General features: G+C 37.2%; 1 protein-coding gene across 1 annotated transcript in view; it reads right to left on the bottom strand.

The window, feature by feature from the left end:
• Window positions 1–1,568: 1,568 nt before the first annotated feature.
• Window positions 1,569–20,943, bottom strand: part of LOC138699483 (transcription factor SOX-11-like) — a 118,527-nt gene continuing 99,152 nt past the window's right edge. The window contains exon 2 of the mRNA XM_069825396.1: window positions 1,569–7,407. Coding sequence (XP_069681497.1) covers window positions 6,307–7,407 — 1,101 coding nt within the window. The 3' untranslated portion in view covers window positions 1,569–6,306. The remainder of the gene's footprint in view (window positions 7,408–20,943) is intronic.

Here is a 20,943-nt window from a genome sequence, read left to right as displayed (position 1 = left end):
TTTCCACTACTGTAAGGAGACAGCTATAGACAGGGACAGGTACTTACGGAGATTAATTTTATTTGTGTTTTTTAAATAACGGTATCGGCAGAGATTGTTGAAGATTGATTTGTATTCTTGGCGGAGATTAATGGAAATTTTGGAAAATACAATTATTTCGGAACTGGAGTATTAACTCAGTATGAATATTAGACTACTTTCCGAATAATTAACATTAAAGTTTCGTTGGATTCTGATAAAGGTGCGGTATGGCCAATAGACAATATTTGTTGGATTGAGACTATATTTAACACACTTTAAGGGAACGCACAGGTGAAATTACTAAATCTTACAGTTTTCATTTTTTTCCTCAAAGACCAAGGACACTAGAATAAAATTATGTGACACGTTTCCTTATTAAAATGCAATAAAGGGCAGGAATTTTTTTCAACGTGATTTTCTTTAATTTTCGACGTGTGGAACCATTTATATATAAATTAATTAAATTAATATATAAATGGTTCCACAAGTCGAAAATTAAAGAAAATCACGTTGAAAAAAATTCCTGCCATTTATTTCATCTTAATAAGGAAACGTGTCACATAATTTTATTCTAGTGTCCTTGGTCTTTGAGAAAAAAAATGAAAACTGTAAGATTTAGTAATTTCACCTGTGCGTTCCCTTAATTAAAAACGAAAGAAACTTGCAGCCCTCAAATTAACACTTTCAAATTATTAGTGAAATGTTGAATTCTCAGTCTTTTGAGTTCACTAATGTAATTACAACACTTTGAATACCATGCAATGTAGCCAACTTTGATATATAACAAATTCAAAAGTGAAAAGAAAAAAAAAAAAAGAAAAAAAAACTCAGAATATGAAATTCGGTATAAAACGACGCAATAGTAATAATTCACGAATGTGTTCATATTTCGCTATTAGAACTCTATTTCGGGATTTGTCGCAATTGTTTTATCCGCATATTATTAATCAGAATCATTTAATTCGTAAAGATTAGTGAAAATCTTGTATATCTATTATCTCGTGATTTTTGCGATCTCCATAAGTACCCGTCCCTGACTATAGGTAAGTCAATACCTATACTTGTTTTTTTTTTTTTTTTTTAAAGATGGGACATGACAGTTAAGCGGCAGAACTTGGAACTACAGTGTCATGTTGCCATTATGGACTACCACGCTGCCAGCTGATGGAAGCCAGCAATTGTCGTGAAGATGGCTGACGTTAAAACATTCATTGACAATTCACGGGGAGGTAAAAAAACAATACAAAAATCGACAGAGAATCAAAGACGAAACGTACCAATGCCAACATTGTGTGCACAATAAATGTCGCCAAGCGAGCTATTAAGCACTCGCCAAGGAGAAGTGTAAGTTTGGCAACTCAACCATTGTTACCATAGCAACAGGCCTATGTGACATTCAGTTGTTTTTCCGATCGCAACGCTCCTGTCATGTCCCATCTTTCAAAAAAACAAGTATAGGTCGAGAAATTTCTCGTATGAACTCTCTCATTTTCCTTTCCTTTAACTGTTGAAGGAAGTGGGTCGTGATGAAAAATGAAAACAGTATATTCTTTTAAAAAAATGAGATGGTATATTTACCATATATATTTATAAACAAACTACAATACAAAATGTACACGTTATCATTTAACTATAATATTTATATATGAAGTATGATACATGGGTTGTTTTACAAAATGCCATTATGGGAAACTCTCTTTTTTACACTATTTTATCTTATATGCAAAAATATTGCTAATTTGTTTCATAAATTATTTCCTTACATGTAAAATCTTTAAAGTGAGGTTGTACAAACTATTAACATAATAAAAGCACAGAAGGTATTTCTCTTTAACAAAAGCACACAGAATTAAAAAAAAAAAACAAACAAAATAATAGAAAAAATGGAATAAATAGGCCCTACCTATTCAAATTACATCTACAAAATAAAATGTTGTTGTGGTAGCATGTAGGATACGTACAAAACAAAACTGACTTAGAAAAACAATTGGGAGGTTCTTGCAGGGAAAATAAGTCTTATCGTGGTTTGGAGTCCTGGGATCACAACCCCGCTACACGCCACCAGTTGCAATACATATAGTGTCCGTTCCAGGGTTTGTCGTTCGCTCACTGATCAGGGGAAATAGTCTACTTGTGTTTAACAAGCAAACTTAAAAAAATAATAATAATCACCCTGTGAAGTTGACAATCTGCAGCAACTGATGACGTCACAGCAAACACTGTTAAAGAATAAACGTTCCTTCCACCCAGATGACATTTTTAAGTCACTTTACAAGTTGTATCATACAACGATAAGCTCTGTCACGACCTCCGAAGCCATTCTATTGGCCTGGGAGTTACGTAGGTTGAAACCAACGTTATGCACAGACCTTGAGCTTCAGAATTTGGTGATTTTCTTGTGTTTCGTGGAATGTAGCGCTTAGCACAGTAACTGTGGAAATGAAATCACCGGCGGTTTGGACATTAGTTTATGGTTGTATAGCACATTGAGTTACAAGATATCTGCGGGGTTTGTCATCACCCAGACTCCGAAAAAAGTGTGATTCACAGATTCACGAACCTTGAAGAAAATGTCTGTGCAACAAACGCGTCGGCTGTTAACACTTTTCACAGGTTCCGGTGATCATGTCACACTTCACCACTTGCAGAATATCTGAGCACAGGGAGGTTTCTGCGGGGGCGTCGAATGAAATGTGCCTTTAATATGTTGACTACACGGGCCTCTTGTAAAGTTTGCAGCGAGGGCATTTCAGAAAATACTAAACATAATGTCTTATACCTCACCGAATATAAAAGGTTATATATATTTAATATAATATAACAATATAAAAACAAAAAAGAATATACTATACAAAAAGGTGAGCAAAAAGGGTATATATGATATTCCATCTAACATGGCTGCAAACTCAAGTATTACATATTTCCACCCCATCCCCTGGCCAAACTACACATAGCTCTCCCTCAAACTACCCGATCACGTGACTAAAACACAGCAGCTATTCGTCGACGAAGATGAAGAGGCCACTTTTCTTCGTCAGCAGTTGTTACAACCCATGTTTTGAGGAACACACACTCGATAAGAGACTTTATACACTCCAAAGAGAGACCTCTCTCGATGCATCTGAACATACAATACAGTTTTCTTTGAATAACGGATTAACTTCCATTAGAGAAAGCACACTTAAGAAGACAGGACTTTCCTTTTAATACATATCACATCTGTCGTTATAAAAAATCATGTTCCCCACACAAAAAGTACCCATGAAAGTGATTGTGTATGATTAGGTTTGTGCTGTTTACGTTTTCTACCTATCTTATCTTACAAGTGACTAATTGAATTAACATCATACATAAGCGTATAATGACCCACCAATGCATTCAAAAAATGTGTCATAATGCTTCAATTTGGGGGCTTACGAAAGGATAAAAATCCTCTTTTTTTCTCGTACAATTTAAAAAGATAACTGAAGGAAAATCAAAAGACATTAACAAACACTGTTGGACTGCTTCAATGAAGTATTTTTGAAACAAGTTAAAAAAAATTTTTCTCCACGTTAAGAACAAGAAAACCAACTCTTAACCAATCGTTGCGTCACGAGCACGTATCACAAAACTCAAATCAAATCAATGTTCTCACTCCTGTTATGATACATTCTATAATCTAGGTTGAAAACAGATTTAGTTAAAAACAAAAATGATAAAAATTTAGGCGTTGAAAAATCTTTTGACACAGCAAGTATAGCAAAAAGTGCATTTTCCAATGTACAAATCTCTACTCAACCGACAGGAAACGATCTAAAGAATTGGCTCTATGTGTTCTAAACAACCAAGATTTACGTTTTCAAATCTTTGTGTTAAAAAGTGAATTTTTTTAATAGGTATAAAGTTAAGGCTTAATCAAAATGATAACTCTATCAATCACGAGTGAACGTCCTATATATAGCCTATATACCCTAATTAAAATTTACATATTTTTTTTTTAATTACACAGCGCTTTAAGATGATTGGCTGATTAAAAACAACTGGTAGGTCAATATTACCACTGATTTTTTTCCTGTTTTTTTTCCTCTCTTTCTCTTCTACAACACAATTTTTTATACTTCTTATACACCTCAATTTAATGGAGAAAACACGCAGATTACAATAGAAGAAAATGGAAAATGTCCGACTGTGCTTTCTTGTTTTTGTACATACCTCAAAGCTTTTTTTTTTAATATATATTTTCAATTTTCATATGCTAATTAAGTACAAACTTTTTTGACTTTTTTTCATTGAACGCCTCTTTACTAAGATGGTTATAGCAATTAAAACAAAACAAATTTCAAAGCATGTTATACTCCATGCGCTGTCAAAGGAGAACACAAATATTACGAATTTTACAATAATAATAATGATGATTATAATCATAATACAATAATAAATGATGAACCGTGTGATATGTTAGGGGTATTCCCCGTTAAGTATAGTTTGCTGAATGTAACACAATCAAATGAAATTCAGTTAGGCCCTACTCAAGGTGTGTATATCAGCTAGGCAAGTGGCCACCATGAGCACAAAGTGACTCAACACAAATCACAATTGGGACTTCGCTACGTAATTTTCCGGTTCAGTACATTGCAAACACAAGCACCTACAATATCATGAAAAAAAATTTTCCAAGGAAAGAAAAACAAGAAACGCAAGTTTTGTCACCAGAGTTCATATTCACAGCCTGATATAGTTTCCCTGGTCACCAACAATGACGTCAACATTTTTTTTATTTTCTTGTGGCTCTGTGAAATTTTTCCTCAACCATATTTGTACGAAAGATCCACACAAAGGACCTCTAGGCACTATTGAGTGGTATATAAATTCCCCATCTGTAGACTGAGACTCAACTTAATGATAATAATTAAAAAAAAATGTACTACGGCCACTGGAGACCGTCGTACAAGAGATCAAAACCTTACGGAGTTAACAAGTAGGGCCTACCATGTATATAAATGTAAACATCCAAGCACGTGCATGCATACCTGTTGCCCCATTTGACGAGTTGGGGTGAGGGGGGTAGAAGGGGCACTGCAAACACCTGAAAGTGACAATCACTTACAGAAAGTGGACACTTGACCCTTATGAATTGACCATTACCGAAACGATGGCCATAATGAATTTCCTTGTCTGATTCCCAGCACAAAAATTTTTCAAGTGAACGATTCATTTGTATAGCTTGACAACTTCAAGTGAAACCCCGTAAAACACGCCAACTTCTGGAATCTCTCTCTGTCTTTCTTTTCTCTCCCTCGCTCCTCGTCATTCAGTCACCAATCACCCCGTAAATGTCTGAGAGGGTGTGTGTGGGCATCGCGACCAATAGAAGAACCACTCTCCAGTATTACCACAATAACGGATTCTTCATTTTTGCCTCGACTGTCGGCTAGGAAGGTTCCATTATGCTAGCATTGCAGGCAACTACTCAACCTTTTAATGCCTTTGTTAACAGGTTTGACAAACTGTGAGTGGACCTACAAGTATACCTTATTTTATTTCATGGAGTGCAGTTTCATAGAAAGGACTTTGCCGACAGACCTACTGCCCCCTACTAATTGGTAGTCATAAATAAATGCCTTCCTTACTCTGACGGAAATCTTGTCTTCTCCTGTTAGTAATCAATTACAACCTTCGTTCAGAAGAATTGACAGGCTCCCGTCAAATACACGTGGAGGCAGAGTTGTCGCATCTTTTCCGAATTCCAAGAATCCCGTCAGTCTCATTTCGAGGGTCACCAGGATTGTGGCAACAGTGCAATGTTGGGACGAGCGGATAGAATGGAATTGTCACAGGTGTTTGTGTAGGAAGTCATAAATCTGTAAGTGGGTGTTCAAAGGAGCCATCGAACTGCACTCCTTGAAATAAAATAAAGTATACAGTGCATAGCGCTCTCTCCCTTCACCCCGTGCTTTCTTATTTGCTCCTCCCCAAGACAGCCAGCGCTCACGTAGTAACTCGGTCAGGGTTTCAGTTCGATTTGTCAATCTATAAGTGTTATGCACACATTCAAAACCGAAGGTATATAGTTTATATTCATATATATTTATAAACAGAAAACAAGATATCATTCGAACAAGTTCACAAGAAGCACTGAAACTCTCATGTTAAAAAAACCTGCTACTTGTGACACCCCGACTGTTCAAAGGATAATTAAAAAAAAACTGAAAGTGACTGGACCACATCTACACGATTGCCACTACGAACTCCTTTCACGTTGTTCCAGTGCCAAATAGCACCAACACATTCACTCAAAGAGCTTCAACAGTTAATGAGACTCGCGAAACTTGTGTCGACCCAGTCATTGTTGACTCCGATATCGGAGAGCATGTCCGAAACGTCTGGCGTGCAGGAGAACTCGAAGTGAGACCCCGAACTGGAGCTGGCTGTGTCGAAGGAGTCCAGGTCTGTGGTCAGAGTGTCCAGGTCCACCCTGAAGTCGGACGGGATCTGAAGCAGGTCTGTCAACGAGTCCAAATCGGCCAGGCTGGGGTTCTCAGCGCCCCGGGCGCCACCTGTAGCTGCACCCTCAGACTCGCACTCCATGGGCTCTTCCTTGATGGTCACTGCGTCGTAATCTATGGGCTCCATCTTGATGGACTTGTTCGCGTCTGGCCTGCTGAGGGTGAAGGCGTGGGTGTAATCCCGTCTCTCCGAAGGAGTCGTGGAGGCGCAGCTTGTTGCGGGGTTGAACTTCACGTCAAGAAGCATTGACGTGTCGTCGTAGAAAGACGCGCTTTCTGGGGAATCTGGAGTATCGCAAGAAGGACTGGACGGCACCTTGGCTGTAGCGGTCGGAGGAGGCGGTGCGTATTGCTGGTGGGGTGGCGACGCTTGTCTGTTGCTACGGATACTGTCTTTGAACTTGCGGTCGATGGTCAGACGCACCTTGAGCCTGCTGTGGTTTACAGAACTGAGCGTGTTGGTGATTCGTGCTCTGGCGTTCCCAGAAGAATGCACCAGCGTGTGCTGCTGTGAAGGAGGCCTGTCTTTGCCCAAAGTCTGTGGGTGGTGGTTGTTGTTGGTGTCGTTCCTCTGGAGGTGATGACTGGGAGCGGATTTCCTCGCCTTCTTGGTGACGGGTGCTGATACTTTGGGCATCGGCTTCACGGCCTTCTTCCTGGGTCTGTACTTGTAGTCGGGGTACTCCTGCATGTGTAACTGTCTCAAGCGCTCTGCCTCGTCGATGAACGGCTGTCGCTCCTCCTCTGAAAGCATCTTCCATCGCCTGCCCAGCCGTTTGGAGATCTCTGCGTTGTGCATATCAGGCTGCTGCTCGCAAATCTTACGCCGCTCGATCTGGGACCAGACCATGAACGCGTTCATTGGCCGCTTGATGTGGTTTGGGTTGTTTTTCTTGGTCTGCAAAGAAAGAGATGCCAATGTCATTACCAAGCCACACACTAGAACGCCTCTTATTACAGTACTCCAACTCATAACCCTGCTACTTTTTTTTTACTTCATCATTACATGAATTATAAAGTGAAACTATACACATAAAAAATTTCGCATAATGACGAAAATATCGTGTTAACAAGCTTAAGGGGAGGCAGAGGTGAATATTTCAAAATCCACAAAATTTATCCGATTTGTTCAAAATTGATAATGGATACTAAGTATGTTATTAGTAGACTTCGTTGAATTGCCACACGCAGCTTGCAATAAGGTTGCCGATGTACGGCAGTATAGAGGTGAGCGACCACCCGGTCTCGTAGTGTAAGCAGTTCATGTTAAGAGTTGTGACCGGTCCAAATAGATAGAGCAGCTACAGCTAATGTATACCTATGTAAGCACTTGTTTTTGCATTACTGTGGTTGGAATAGTCAAAGCTTAACATGTGTTCAGTGTAGACAAGAATTCAATCAAACATACTACAATGAGTGTTGCTGTTCCAAATAATTGCCCCTGGAATACCCTTACCCCCGCAGCCAGTCTTGACCCGCTGAGAAACGTGGTTGGATGCTATTAATTATTATGCAGAATATTACGGAAAAATAATGGCGGTAATTGATGCATTGGATAGCACAGACAGTTCCCCTGTTGCAGCTGTAAAATCATTGCCTTCTGAACATCTATTGGAAGATATTCTGTTCATTGATTCTAATTTTAAAATCGTGTCCAAAAGCATCACCCTGTTAGAATCGTCTAAACTACAACTCTCAGAAGCCCTTAATATAGTGGATAAAGTATCACAAACCGTTATCCAAAATAACAATTCATTAATTTCAGAAAAAGTGAAATGTAAATTGAGAAATATTATTGCTAAAAATTCTGCCTATTCACAATTTCGTATTATAAATTATGTACTATCAGGTCACGATAAAACGTCTGAAGTTGATGTACTAAAATGTAGCGACTTTCCGTTCTTCAAATATGCACGTATTATATCGTGTGATGTCGAATGTATATTTTCCCAATATAAAAACTGTTTAAGTGACCATCGTAGGAGGTTCACTTTGCAGTCGCTCAAAATGTACGTAACTCTTTACTGCAATGCACATATTCAAGGATGATGTGAGTATATAAAATTAAATTTTAAGAGCTAATATATCTCACTATAAAATAATTGTGTATTTACATGTTTAGACATTTCCTATTTCAAAGATCATTCATTATATTACTTGAATGCAGGATACAGGTTTTATTGTAACCGCAATATACTGCTCAGTGCTTACATCAGAGGCATACTTGATCCTTTGCACGCCCCCTTCTCATACAGTCTATACCGCGTGCGTAGTAAACCTTACGATTCTCGTGGCAATTCCACGAAGTCTAGTTATCAGTAATGGACATACCAAGTTTCAACTTTCTAAGTACAATAGTTCTGTAAATATTAATAATTTTATAAAACTTTACATCGTTTGATATAAAATGCTCCATGCACCATATTGTAAGAAATTTTCAATATTTCTTTTTATTTTTTTATTGGGTTATTTTACGACGCTAGGTTATTTAGCGTCTGAATGAAATGAAGGTGATAATGCCGGTGAAATAAGTCCGGGGTCCAGCACCGAAAGTTACCCAGCACTTCTTTTTATTTCTATGTTCAGAGAAGGTATATAAATAATTATAAATATTAGTTTATTATCGGAATAATATAGTAATAGTTATCTTGGTTTTAATTTCATACTTTTAAGGGCACAAAATCAAAAACTAACATCGGAATATCAAAATAAAGATAATAGAAATGGAAAAACCCAAATTTTCATTTTTTCTTCAGTTTTGTTCGAAAATTTCACCTCTGCCTCCCCTTAAGTTGTTTCTGTATTGGTTTAGAGCAGGGATGTCAAAGCGCCTGCACTGAGTGCTCTCAAGAACTCGCGCGACATTTCCTTAAGAGCGATGATTGACTTTATCTTTCTAAAAATTGAACCTTGTTGAATTTGTATTGCTTGTAGTATGAACACGCAATACAGGCCGTTTGACATTCCTGGTTTAGCGATTTTCGTTTGACACATGAATAAATCTTTCATAAGCTTCTTCATAAAGTAATAGTAGCCTAACGAAAGTGATAAAATGTAATTTGGAAATGAGTGATTCGGAAGTAAATAATGTATGTATCTAATCGCCATCTGTTGTAATTTGCAATTTAAATAATAGTATTGTGTATATTTATAATAAATAATAAAAATAATTAATCTATCAAATGTCGTCAATCAGCTGTGTCAGTGCGAACAAAACCTTCCTTGATGTATTTATTATGGCAGCTAAAATGCGAAGCATGACTCGAATCAGGGACCCAGCGAAAAATGGACCCATGCCACATTCCTGTTGACTTTCTGATTTTTATGTACCACTTTGTTGAAACTGCATTTGTGTACCTCGTTTTTACCGTGACGTTTTTTTAGGGAAAATCTGACTGAAATTTCATCTGAATGAATTCGCAAATATACCGTTTTAGCCGAATTCAGAACACATTCTAAACCTTTGCAATTAATTTCTAGATCAAGTATAGTCTCACCAGAGTGGCACTTGCAAAAGTAAATTGCGATTGATAGAATGTATAGATATCTCGATTAGAAGTAAGCTTGTAGATTGCCCCCCCCCCCGATATTTCGTTAAAAAGGGGTTTTACTGTGAAATAAAGTCTGTTTCATTATTCTGACACCGATTTTTTAACGTGTACTGGATTAAATTTTCTTTCTCAGTAAATTAAGACATTTTTATGCAGCTCTTACAGCCTTTCATACTAAATTTCTCCCATCTCTTCATGCTACGTTCAATACTACAGTTTATATTACTCTGCATATATTCTAGTCTAGCGTTTCTCAAACTATGGTCCGCGGACCACCTGTGGTCCTCGACATCTGCCCTTGTGGTCCTTCAAAAAAGACAGAAGAAAAAATCAAATTCGAACGAATTCCATATCACACTGTAGCTTAAAATCTCAGAGTTTGGAAATGACACATGGCAATCGAATTTCACTTCTTCTCCCAGTACTGACATTTGATGAAATTTATTACCCTACCAGTCTATCGACTTCCCCATTCTACTCTCAGCAACAAAAGAGGGATATATTTATATACTGGGTTATTTTATGACGCTGTATCAACAAAAGAGGGATTTAAAGCACTACATACGTGGTGTTTCTCGCCATCTTTTCCCTGCACATCTGGCGCCGCGCCTGTAACCCAGCCAGGGACCACCCGAATTCATAACAGAGGACCAAAGTACGGAATCTTAATTCAGTTTTAAAATATAAGTATACTGGTATTAAAATATGCTACGAAAATGATAAATTTGCTTTCGAAGGGTACAAGACTAAGGTGGTCCGGGGAACTGTTCTGACTTTAAAAAGTGGTCCCCACTTCAAAAAAGTTTGAGAAACGCTGTTCTAGTCTATCTCGATTATATTTTGGCTACCATTAGGTCCAAGGTTTGAGAACAGAAACCTCACCGATTACAGATATTAAGACGATATAAATTCTTAACATGGTTTTCTCGGAAAGGTAGGCCCGTGTCGTAGAACTATCCTTATGAAAGAGAGAGCCCCAGTTAAAAATTGATCGCAATTTATCGTGTACATTAAAATATGGAGATAGCATTGTCAATATGTAATCCATATAATAGCGCATATACGTAGTTCTGATCAAAGGCTGTCCAAAATCGCCATTACACGTGAGCAAGTATTACAAACGAATTTGTTATCGGCCAGTATCAAACGTTATCTTTTTCCTATCTAATTATAACATTCATCATAGAGTATCAAGACAATGCTCAAGTTAATGCTCTCGGTTTGCTAGGAATTTCAGAAAGAAGGGAGCAATAGTCTTTCAACACATTGCATATCACGATGATCAGAAGATATAATCTGCCAGATAAATAGTTTATAAACGACCCCCACGAGAGTGAGCGCGCCTGATAAAATGTTACAAAATATCTCGCTTTAATACGAAACTTAACCTCCGTTCGTGACAAGGGGGAGTTGTAGGGGGAAAAAGTGTAATTCTCGGAAACTGTTCAACAAGTGATCAGAAAGCAAGATAAAGGTCCTTGACTGTTCGTTCCGTATGGAGATGTGGTGCAATACGTTAACAGCTGCTGAGCTGAAAGTTGCTGCTTCAACACTATTGGTTGCTTCTAGATTACAAGAAAAAATTAAATACAATTCTGAGTTTCATGAAGCAACAGAGAAGGCTTGTGTCATCACAAAGTTATCATCTCCCACATTACTTTTCGAAATATTTAATGACAATATATACAGTGAACCGCAAGTAATGTTATTAATTTCGGGGGTTATTCTTTGAGATATTTCAAATAAAAGAGTTTAATAGAATTTTCCTAGTTTTGCTTTCCTTTCAAGATAAAAACTGGACCCTTAAAAGAACAGAAATCAGTAACCTTAAAATCCTAAATGACAAATTTTTCTGGAAAAAAAAAAAAAAGAGTTATGACTAAGGAGCGGATTCCTATGTAATTAAATATTTTTCTTGCGTGTGATAAAACACAATTAACAAAGTTAAAAATTCCGAATGTCAAGTTTCAAGTTTAAAACCCGAATTTTATTTCGCATAAAAACACATATTTTCACAAAAAATTTACGTAAATACATATTTTCAGGAAATCTATTATAAACACATAAATCTTGGAGTTTTTCTTTTTTTTTTACTTAAATTTTTTACAAGAACATTTAAATATTTTAAAACTAAATCAATTATATCGCTGAGAAATACGTTATCTTTTTAAGAATTTTTAGTTGCTTCGTGTTTCTATGGGCTGTGTGGTGTATCCGTGATCCATTTTTCTAATAGTATCATAGTATCGCCTCAAGTTCTGAGAACTGCTAAGTAGCATATCAGTGTTATTATATTAGAATAAATTAACATGGACAAGAAGGAGAGATTTTGCAACACATAATTAGGAATGTTTATTGTTGCTGAAGATGATTTCATTCCGCGCTTTGTTTGTGAAACACAACGGATAAGAGCTCGGGTATAAACATTATTTAATTTAAACAAATCTCTCGCCTCTCGTTCATGCCTATGAAGTGAGGAAATACATCTTGTTGTGATTCCCCGTTATCGGACCATAAGCATAAGCTGCGTGGTGTAGACGTGGTGGCGTCGCTATAGGAAGCTTTTCTCCGACATTGTCAGTCAGTAGCTAGAAACATTTTTTTACGTTAAGGCGTGTGTATATTAGCCTAAATCAAATCGAGTTTAAGATCGCGTCTAGAGCAATATGTAGATGAATTTAAAAACATTTTTACTGCCGACGGAAAAGTGTTATTTTGCCAACCGTGTGGTAAATCAGTAAATGCAGATCAGAGCTCTCAGGTAACCCGACATTTGTCTGGAAACAAGCACATTGCCGCTGCTTCACGTTTGCATTCACGGCAAAACAGTGGATGTAAAAAATGTGTAAAGTTGCTCAAGTATTGGAGGGTGTGCCTTTAGGTGAAATTGACGGTGTTTGTTTGTGACATTCCTCTCTTTAAATATGCACGTCTGGAGTCCTGTGATGTGGAAAGATCGTTTTCACAGTATAAGTCGTTGTTCAGAGATAATGGGCATGCATTTGTGATGGAGAATTTGGAAATGATCTTTGTTGTTCACTGCAATTCTCGGACAACTACTAGCAACTGATACTCAAGTGTGATTGGTGAGTACCTAGTAGAGTTGGATCGATTCGTGGTATCAACGAATCGTCGTTCAAAAGAATCGTAACGAATCGTCGTTCAAAAGAATAGTAACGAATTGACATGGTATCGTAACCCACGATTCTATTTACTTGTTTGATGTAACCTGTCAGCGGACATTTCCGAACCGTGCCGAATGCTCCCGAGCGAGAGTGAAATCAAAATACTGCATTTGTTAAATGTGAAAAATAATGAACACGAACCTGAAATTTGCATAGTTAAATAGAGATGTGATGCAACAAATGTACTTCATAATAAGGCTCAGCTGATAAATTATAATTTAGAAATATCTTGGGTAATTTTGTAGACTAATGGAGGTCATGCTGAATGGTTCCAGCCAATGAGAAAGAGATAATCCAATGTCTCGCCTCTTATGCCATCTATGCGAGAGACGTAGAACGTTTTTGTTCTACGCGTGGTTTGCAAAGGAAAGTGTCCTGTAAGTCGTTCGTTGACGAATCGTTGGAATCGCAGAGTAGGAAGAATCGTGAACTCGTTGACGATTCAAAAGAATAGTTGGAATCGCAGACTGAGAAGAATCGTGAATGAATTGTTAGAATCGATTCGTAATGTATGATTGAATCGTTGGAATCGACTTCTGAAAAAGAATCGTGTTGCCCAACTCTAGTACCTAGTAACATTTTTTTTTTCAAGCTAAGTAAGGTATTTTTGTCATATTACAAAAATTTTTTTATTATTTTAGCAAATATTTTCGTACTTTTTAGCACATAAAAATAAATATATTTAAATTTTTAGCACATAAAAATCCGCCCCCTAGTTATGACTAGAGAGACATGGTTCAGATACTCATATGTATACCACAAATCAGCAGCCTATGAAGTCTCAATTCTCAAAATTCTTGGAATTTGTTAATGCATTTAATATTTACAGTAAATTTGCGCTTATACCTACAACGCATTCGTCTGTTGTTTGTACTCCCATATAATTACTCAGCAGTAACCAGTTAAAACATTAAAAGGTTTCAATTTGATCGCATTTCAATGACAAAGCGTTCAGTCTAATGTGAATTCCAGAGTAGGATTAAATTTGCATTAATTTTTTTTGTAATTAACACAACAATGGTAACACTATGAGCGATAACAACACAGCTCGGGCATACATGCCCCAGGCATAATCATATCCTATCCTGAATAGGATATACACGCAATTTGCACAAAAACGTTATGACGGAGCACGTTCACATGCTATTGTATTGCGGCGTACAGTTATGACGGTAAAAACAGCGATTGTTCATTGGCCTTGTTAAATAAAAACGCAGAATTAAAAAAAGAAACTTTAGAGCAAGACGCAGAGGAAAAAAAACTACAAACCCGAGCTGCAGCGTCAAGAGAATGCGATTAGCCCTCGTTCTAGCGAGTTCGAGACTCTGTGTGCCCGAAATTACGTTGTAATCGAATTCGCTTAAAACGCGTCCAACAATAATTCGATTTAGGGTGGTGAATGAAGGGTTTAAACGCGAGGTGACGTGGTGGTGTGAGAGGGTAAATTGCATTTTCTCTAACTTCTTGAGCAATCGATACCAAGTCTAGGATCGTTGTTGCACTCCTTGTAATAGATTTTCTGTCTGCTTGATTCGATGGACAGCTATCTTTAGAAGTAATGAAGTTTTGTGTCACAGCATTAAGGGCAGAGGTTGTCTTGTTTTAATATGGTGGAAAAGCAGTAAATTAAAAAAAAATGCTTTAAAATACACTTTGATATGTGGGAAATGCGTTACATAAAATTTCATGAGTATTTATACCCTAGTTAGGTTCTGCGATGCTATTTTTAAGGCTGTGATGCACAGGGTTTTTAAGGGGAAAGGAGGGTTAAATGTGGTTAAAAACTAGTAGTTTCTCAGTATTTTTTTTTTTACTTTAAAATAATCTTTGATATGTGAAAAATATACGTTTATGTCCTCGTTAGATTTTTAAAGGACGCTAAACTTGATTGCAATTTCCCGTAACTTTAATTTCTCGATTTATTCTCAAACAAAAAGTTATATATTACATCTGGGAAACTATTAATAATGCTACATGAATATTTAGAAATTACATTCTTTACGCTATTACGAAACTTTTCTTTGAAACTGAAATTTGTTGCCGGAATTTTGTTAGATTTGAAAATATCCCTCCAAGATACCTGTAAAAATTCATACTTAAACTGTGATCGCTTTACTTTAAAAACTTCAAAACCAATATCAAAATTATGCTCCAGGCATTTTAAAGAATGTGCTTTTAGGAGTAAAATGTTAGAGAGCTTTTGAATTTATTTTTTAATATTGCTGAGAATTAGTGAATTACTTACTGTATACTGGTACTTTTTTTTTTCAAATCTAATCTCGAATTAATGTTGTTGCAAAAATTCCAGAGTATAGGTACATGCACATGGAAAAATGTGCATCAATTAGGAAAAACAAAAATTATACCATCCTCTCCTACAACCTATACTATCATTAACAATTATTTGGTTTTTATAGCGAAGGAAATTTACTAGTACAGTACTATTATTATTATTATTATTATTATTATTATTATTAACATGACCATTGTCCCGCGCCGTGGCGTCGTGGTGTAAGACATCCTGCCTAAGACTCGCGTTACGGAATGCGCGCTGGTTCGAGTCCTCATGGGAGAAGAAATTCTCATGAAATTTCGGCCAGTGTATGGGGCCGGTGCCAACCCGGCATCGTGATGCACTTGGGGAGCTACGATAGGTAGCGAAATCCGGTTGCGAAAACCAGCTATAACGGCTGGGGGGATTATCGTGCTAACCACACGATACTTCCATTCTGGTTGGATGATCGTCCACCTCTGCTTCGGCATGTGGGAGTGAGTCCAGCAGCCGGTTGGTCGGTCTAGGTCCTTCATGGGATATAGCGCCACGGATGATGATGATGATGATGATGATCATTATTATTATTATTATTATTATTATAACAGGACCATTAACAATTGTAGGACTTTTCAACTCGAAAAAAGATCGATGATCGTTCACCTTCTCATGGAATGTGAACATGAAGTCAGTAGTGCGATGGTGACCTTAGTCCTCCAATAAATAACACCTCAGTTTTCCTGCACACCGAACTGTTTCGATTTTTTAAAATAAATTGAAGGACCTGTTTTAATCAAGTATGTCTCATGTGGATCCCTACGCTTAGGATGTATTTAATATATCGTCGTTGATTTTATGAAACGTCCTATGTAAAAGTACACAACATAATTTTTCAGGAGGAAGAAAAAATTAATTAGAAATCAATGTGCCTACATAAGAATATGAAATAATTCGGTAGAAAACGTTGGTGAATATGGTGACATAAATGACATCATCGAGGATCAGTGTACGCCTATTGATATTTAATTAATCTTTTCTTCCTTCTGAAAAGTTATTTTCTGGACTATCACATAGGAGGTTCCATAAAATCAACGACGATATACACAATTGAAGAGTCCACTACAAGAATGACGTATGTCATTTGGAATACATTTTGCAGGAGAAGCAATTGAAAGTTTGAAATGCTTAGCGCTCAAAGCTTAACTGTGATTTTCCGATCATTACTGGACAATGACTATCAGTGTTAATGCCATACAACCCTGTATGTACATTCTATATGTCTTAAGCTATGCATTGGCAGTCTTGATTAATTTTCGACAAGAAAGTGACATCCATCATTCTTGCAGTGGACTCTTCAATTATTTCTACTTTCACTGTTAATTTTTATAACTTTACTAACTTCCAGCTGTAGTCACTATTCTTATACAGGGTGGAAGTGAAATAGCCTTACAGATTTTCAAAGCGAATAGCTCATGCTGTATATAAAAAAAAAAACTATAATACTGTATCATATTGGTGGAAAGATAATAGTTTTTTTTTCAGATTTTTTTTTGAAATGTTTAACAACCTCTTATTCGGTAACTATTGCGAGTAAAATCGTGATTTTTGTCCACATCGATAGGAGAATTAATAAAGAATAATTTATCTCTTTGGAGTATTTCAATATTGTGAATGGTTTTCGTGTAAATTCAATTTTAAAAATCTCTAATTTCAAGCCACTGCACGACGCGAGTTGGTTGCAACACAGCGCCAGAGAACAGCTCATCTAGCAAGACATAGACTTCATTGACCTTTTACATCTGCGTGTATTACGAGAAGAATGTGTTAGCGGCGATGTTGCCGGATTGCTGAAACTTAAAACGTAATATAGCTTTCTATTCATTTATGTGTACCCTATTGTCCCTTTCGATCTCCAAGGTTATTTCACTTCCATCCTGTATATAAAAAGACCGGAGAGTTTCAAATGTTGAAGGAAATGCGAGAAAGCCTGGAAAACGTACTACCTTGTCCACCAGAAATACCACGGACACAAGGAGCAAATCCGCGATACTGGGTGGCCTGGCCTAAGCGGTGATATATTATTAGATGAATTTAACGACTTCATTGTCCGGGGACACCTGCTGAATGCCCGCTTGTCATTTCTCGAGTTATACCCAGTTATAAACTCTCCCCTCTGAACGCTACTGCTCTTCCACTAACACAAGGAATGTTCGCACTGGAAAAAGAATGCCACAGGTGGTCCATCAAACATGCCTCGCATTCCACTTTTATAGCCCGTATAAATTAGTTACTTTTCTATAAAGAACGAGACGGGAACGCCAAGAAGGTCTTATTGCAACAAGCTGCAAGTATTTACACGGGTGTAAGACTGGTTTCCAAACTTGGAAGGTACTTTCGCAAACTGATGACTTCCCATCCAAGGTCTCTTTGAAGAAAATCAAGGTTCGTAACTCTTCAGTAGATCGGAGCTACATCGAAGGAAGGTTTTACGAAATATTATGAAATATGAAAAAGTACTCCCATTTCAATTCTACTCGTAGTGAAACACGGAAGTTTTGATTCCAAATACTATGCATTAACGGTGTAAATTATGAAATTTCATATATGGGCGGTTTAGGGTAGACCAGGGTAATTGTGAACACTTTTCACTGATTTCAAATATATTTCAACATTACACAACCCTCAGTAACGGTACGCATGACAAAGAAACGTGTTATTTTTAGATCTTTATTTTCCCTGAAAATGGGTTTAAAACAATAAGGTTGACTTTTTTCAGCTTTTAATTGCTAGTTTACATTTACCCCTTTGAGAGGGGGTAATTGTAAACACCAATTTTCGCACGGACTATCAAGGATGTAAATTATGAAATTTCATATATTGTCGGTTTAGGGTAGACCAGGGTAATTGTAAACACTTTTCACTGATTTCAAATATATTTCAACATTACCCAACCCTCAGTAACGGTACGCATGACAAAGAAACGTGTTATTTTCAGATCCTTCTTTTCCCTGAAAATGGGTTTAAAACAATAAGGTTGACTTTTTTCAGCTTTTAATTGCTAGTTTACATTTACCCCACCTGTTTACATTTACACCTTTGAAAGGGGGGTAATTGAAAAACACCAATTTTCGCACGGGCTATCAAACACTGAACATTTTTGTTCTGTTTCAGAAAAAAGAGCTGTACTCCTTCCACTTGTTTACATTTACCCCTTTGAGAGGGGGTAACTGTAAACACCAATTTTCGCACGGGCTATCAGACACTGAACATTTTTTGTACTGTTTCAGAAGAAAAAGCTGTACTCCCACTTGTTTACATTTACCCCTTTGAGAGGGGGGTAATTGTAAACACCAATTTTCGCATGGGCTATCAGACACTGAACATTTTTTGTTGTTTCAGAAGAAAGATTTGTACTCCTTCCAACTCCAATTTTGGTCACTAGTACATTTCGTACCTTTAACCTATGATATATGACGATTTAGGAACTCAGTACCGTACCTCTCCTGAGCTTCACGATAACTGTAGTTACTATTTTTCACATCTGTGACAACCCTCTCTAAATTCTCTACAGTGTAGTTGGCTGGGGGTCTCTTTGATTACTGAAAAGTACGAAATGTAACCATAGTAAAACATGTTTACAAATTACCCCCAAGCAATTAAAACTATGGGGCAAATGTAAACGTTATAATTTAATGAACTGAGATTATAGGAGATCTCAAAACCATTGTAATAAATGTTAACTACTATACATTGCTCATAAAAACAACATATTCTTAAAAAATAGCACTGTACCTTTACTTACAATGCCAAAAATGAAGGTGAAGCAAAATTCTTTCTCAACATTTTTTGTAGACTCTTACATAACATTCGTTCACAACTAAGCAGTTACTCCTATTTGGCGTCAAACTGCTTTGTAAGTTAGCCAACATATTATTCCCCCGAATTAAAATTTTTATATTAACAGTTTTGTATTTTTCACAGCATTTGTTTACAATTACTCTCACCTACCCTACAGTGGAGTAATGGTCAGCGCGTCTGGCTGCGAAACCAAGTGGCCCGGGTTCGAATCCCGGTCGGGGCAAGTTACCTGGTTGAGGTTTATTCCGTGGTTTTCCCTCAACCCAATACGAGCAAATGCTGGGTAACTTTCGGTGCTGGACTCCGAACTCATTTCACCGGCATTATCACCTTCATTTCATTCAGACGCTAAATAACCTAGATGTTGATACAGCGTCGTAAAATAACCCAATAAAATAAAAAAAATCTACCCTACAAGCAAAACACAAAAAAATGAGAAAAATGCGCATATAATGTACTTAATGTAGGGGAGAGTTGGGTAGTATCGGATATCGGGTAATATCTGACAGTGAGTTTCTTTCATCTACCACCAGATGGTAGTGCCTGAACGACATGGTTACGTTTCTGTATGCGACATCACAGAAATGTAACCATGTCATTCAGGTACTATCATCTGGTGGTAGATGAAAGAAACTCACTGTCCAATATTACTCGATGTCCGATATTACCCAAGTCTTCCCTATGTGTATAAACTTACAATTGGAAAATGAAATGCACACAAAGTTTTGTAAAGAGCTTTCAAATGCCTTTTTCTCAGAAGTAGGCCTAATATTTTTTACTTACTGTGTTTTGCTTGTAAACTGACAATATTTCAGCTCTCTAGCTATGAAAACAAGGTTTTTGTCGTAACACTATGGACTAGTTCCTTCGGACTGTACAAGACTGAAGATTTATATATCTTTCAAAATTACACAATCTCTAAATGAAGAATGCTTTCACGTCGTGAGCAAAGAGAAACAGACATGGCGGCTAGGAGAAATGTACACAAAAAAAAGCTCATGCACCGGATTTCAAGCATGTGAATTTTTTTCTGCCTGCCACCAAGACAGAGAGTACAGGTAATCGTTATAACGTGATTCGTTAAGCCGTTCACCGCCCGTTTCGTTAGTTGTTCCATTCCATTTGAACGATGTTTCAACACTGTTTCGAAACGGGGGAGGGTTGTAAAATGAGAGAGCACGAAACACCCCGGGTGCGTGCGGAGGCAGGCAAGGCACGAAATAATCCAATTATGACTTAGCAATTAAAGATGACCTTTCGGTGTTCGTGCGCAAGGTCAGCGGAACCCTTGCGTGAGAGAAAAGGAGGGGGGGGCTAATTGCACAACATTTAAGGGACAATTAAAACACTGCGGTATGAAATATTTTAGAATAAAAGTCCCAAACTGCGGTAAACACAGTTATTACAAACTCTGGCTATAATTAAAAACACGTGAATCTGAACTTACACCAAGACGCTCTTTAATGACTTTCTTTGGCTACAGAATAGACTTCAAGATTTTTTATTTTGCAATTACAGGATCTTTAAGTTGTCATTATTCCTCCCGACTCACAGATGTCATTAGTGCC

This window comes from Periplaneta americana, chromosome 5, assembly GCF_040183065.1.
Source record: "Periplaneta americana isolate PAMFEO1 chromosome 5, P.americana_PAMFEO1_priV1, whole genome shotgun sequence".
NCBI classification, from domain to species: domain Eukaryota; kingdom Metazoa; phylum Arthropoda; class Insecta; order Blattodea; family Blattidae; genus Periplaneta; species Periplaneta americana.
The sequence above is the reverse complement of the archived record's forward strand: the minus strand, read 5'-3'. Positions and strand labels throughout refer to the sequence as shown.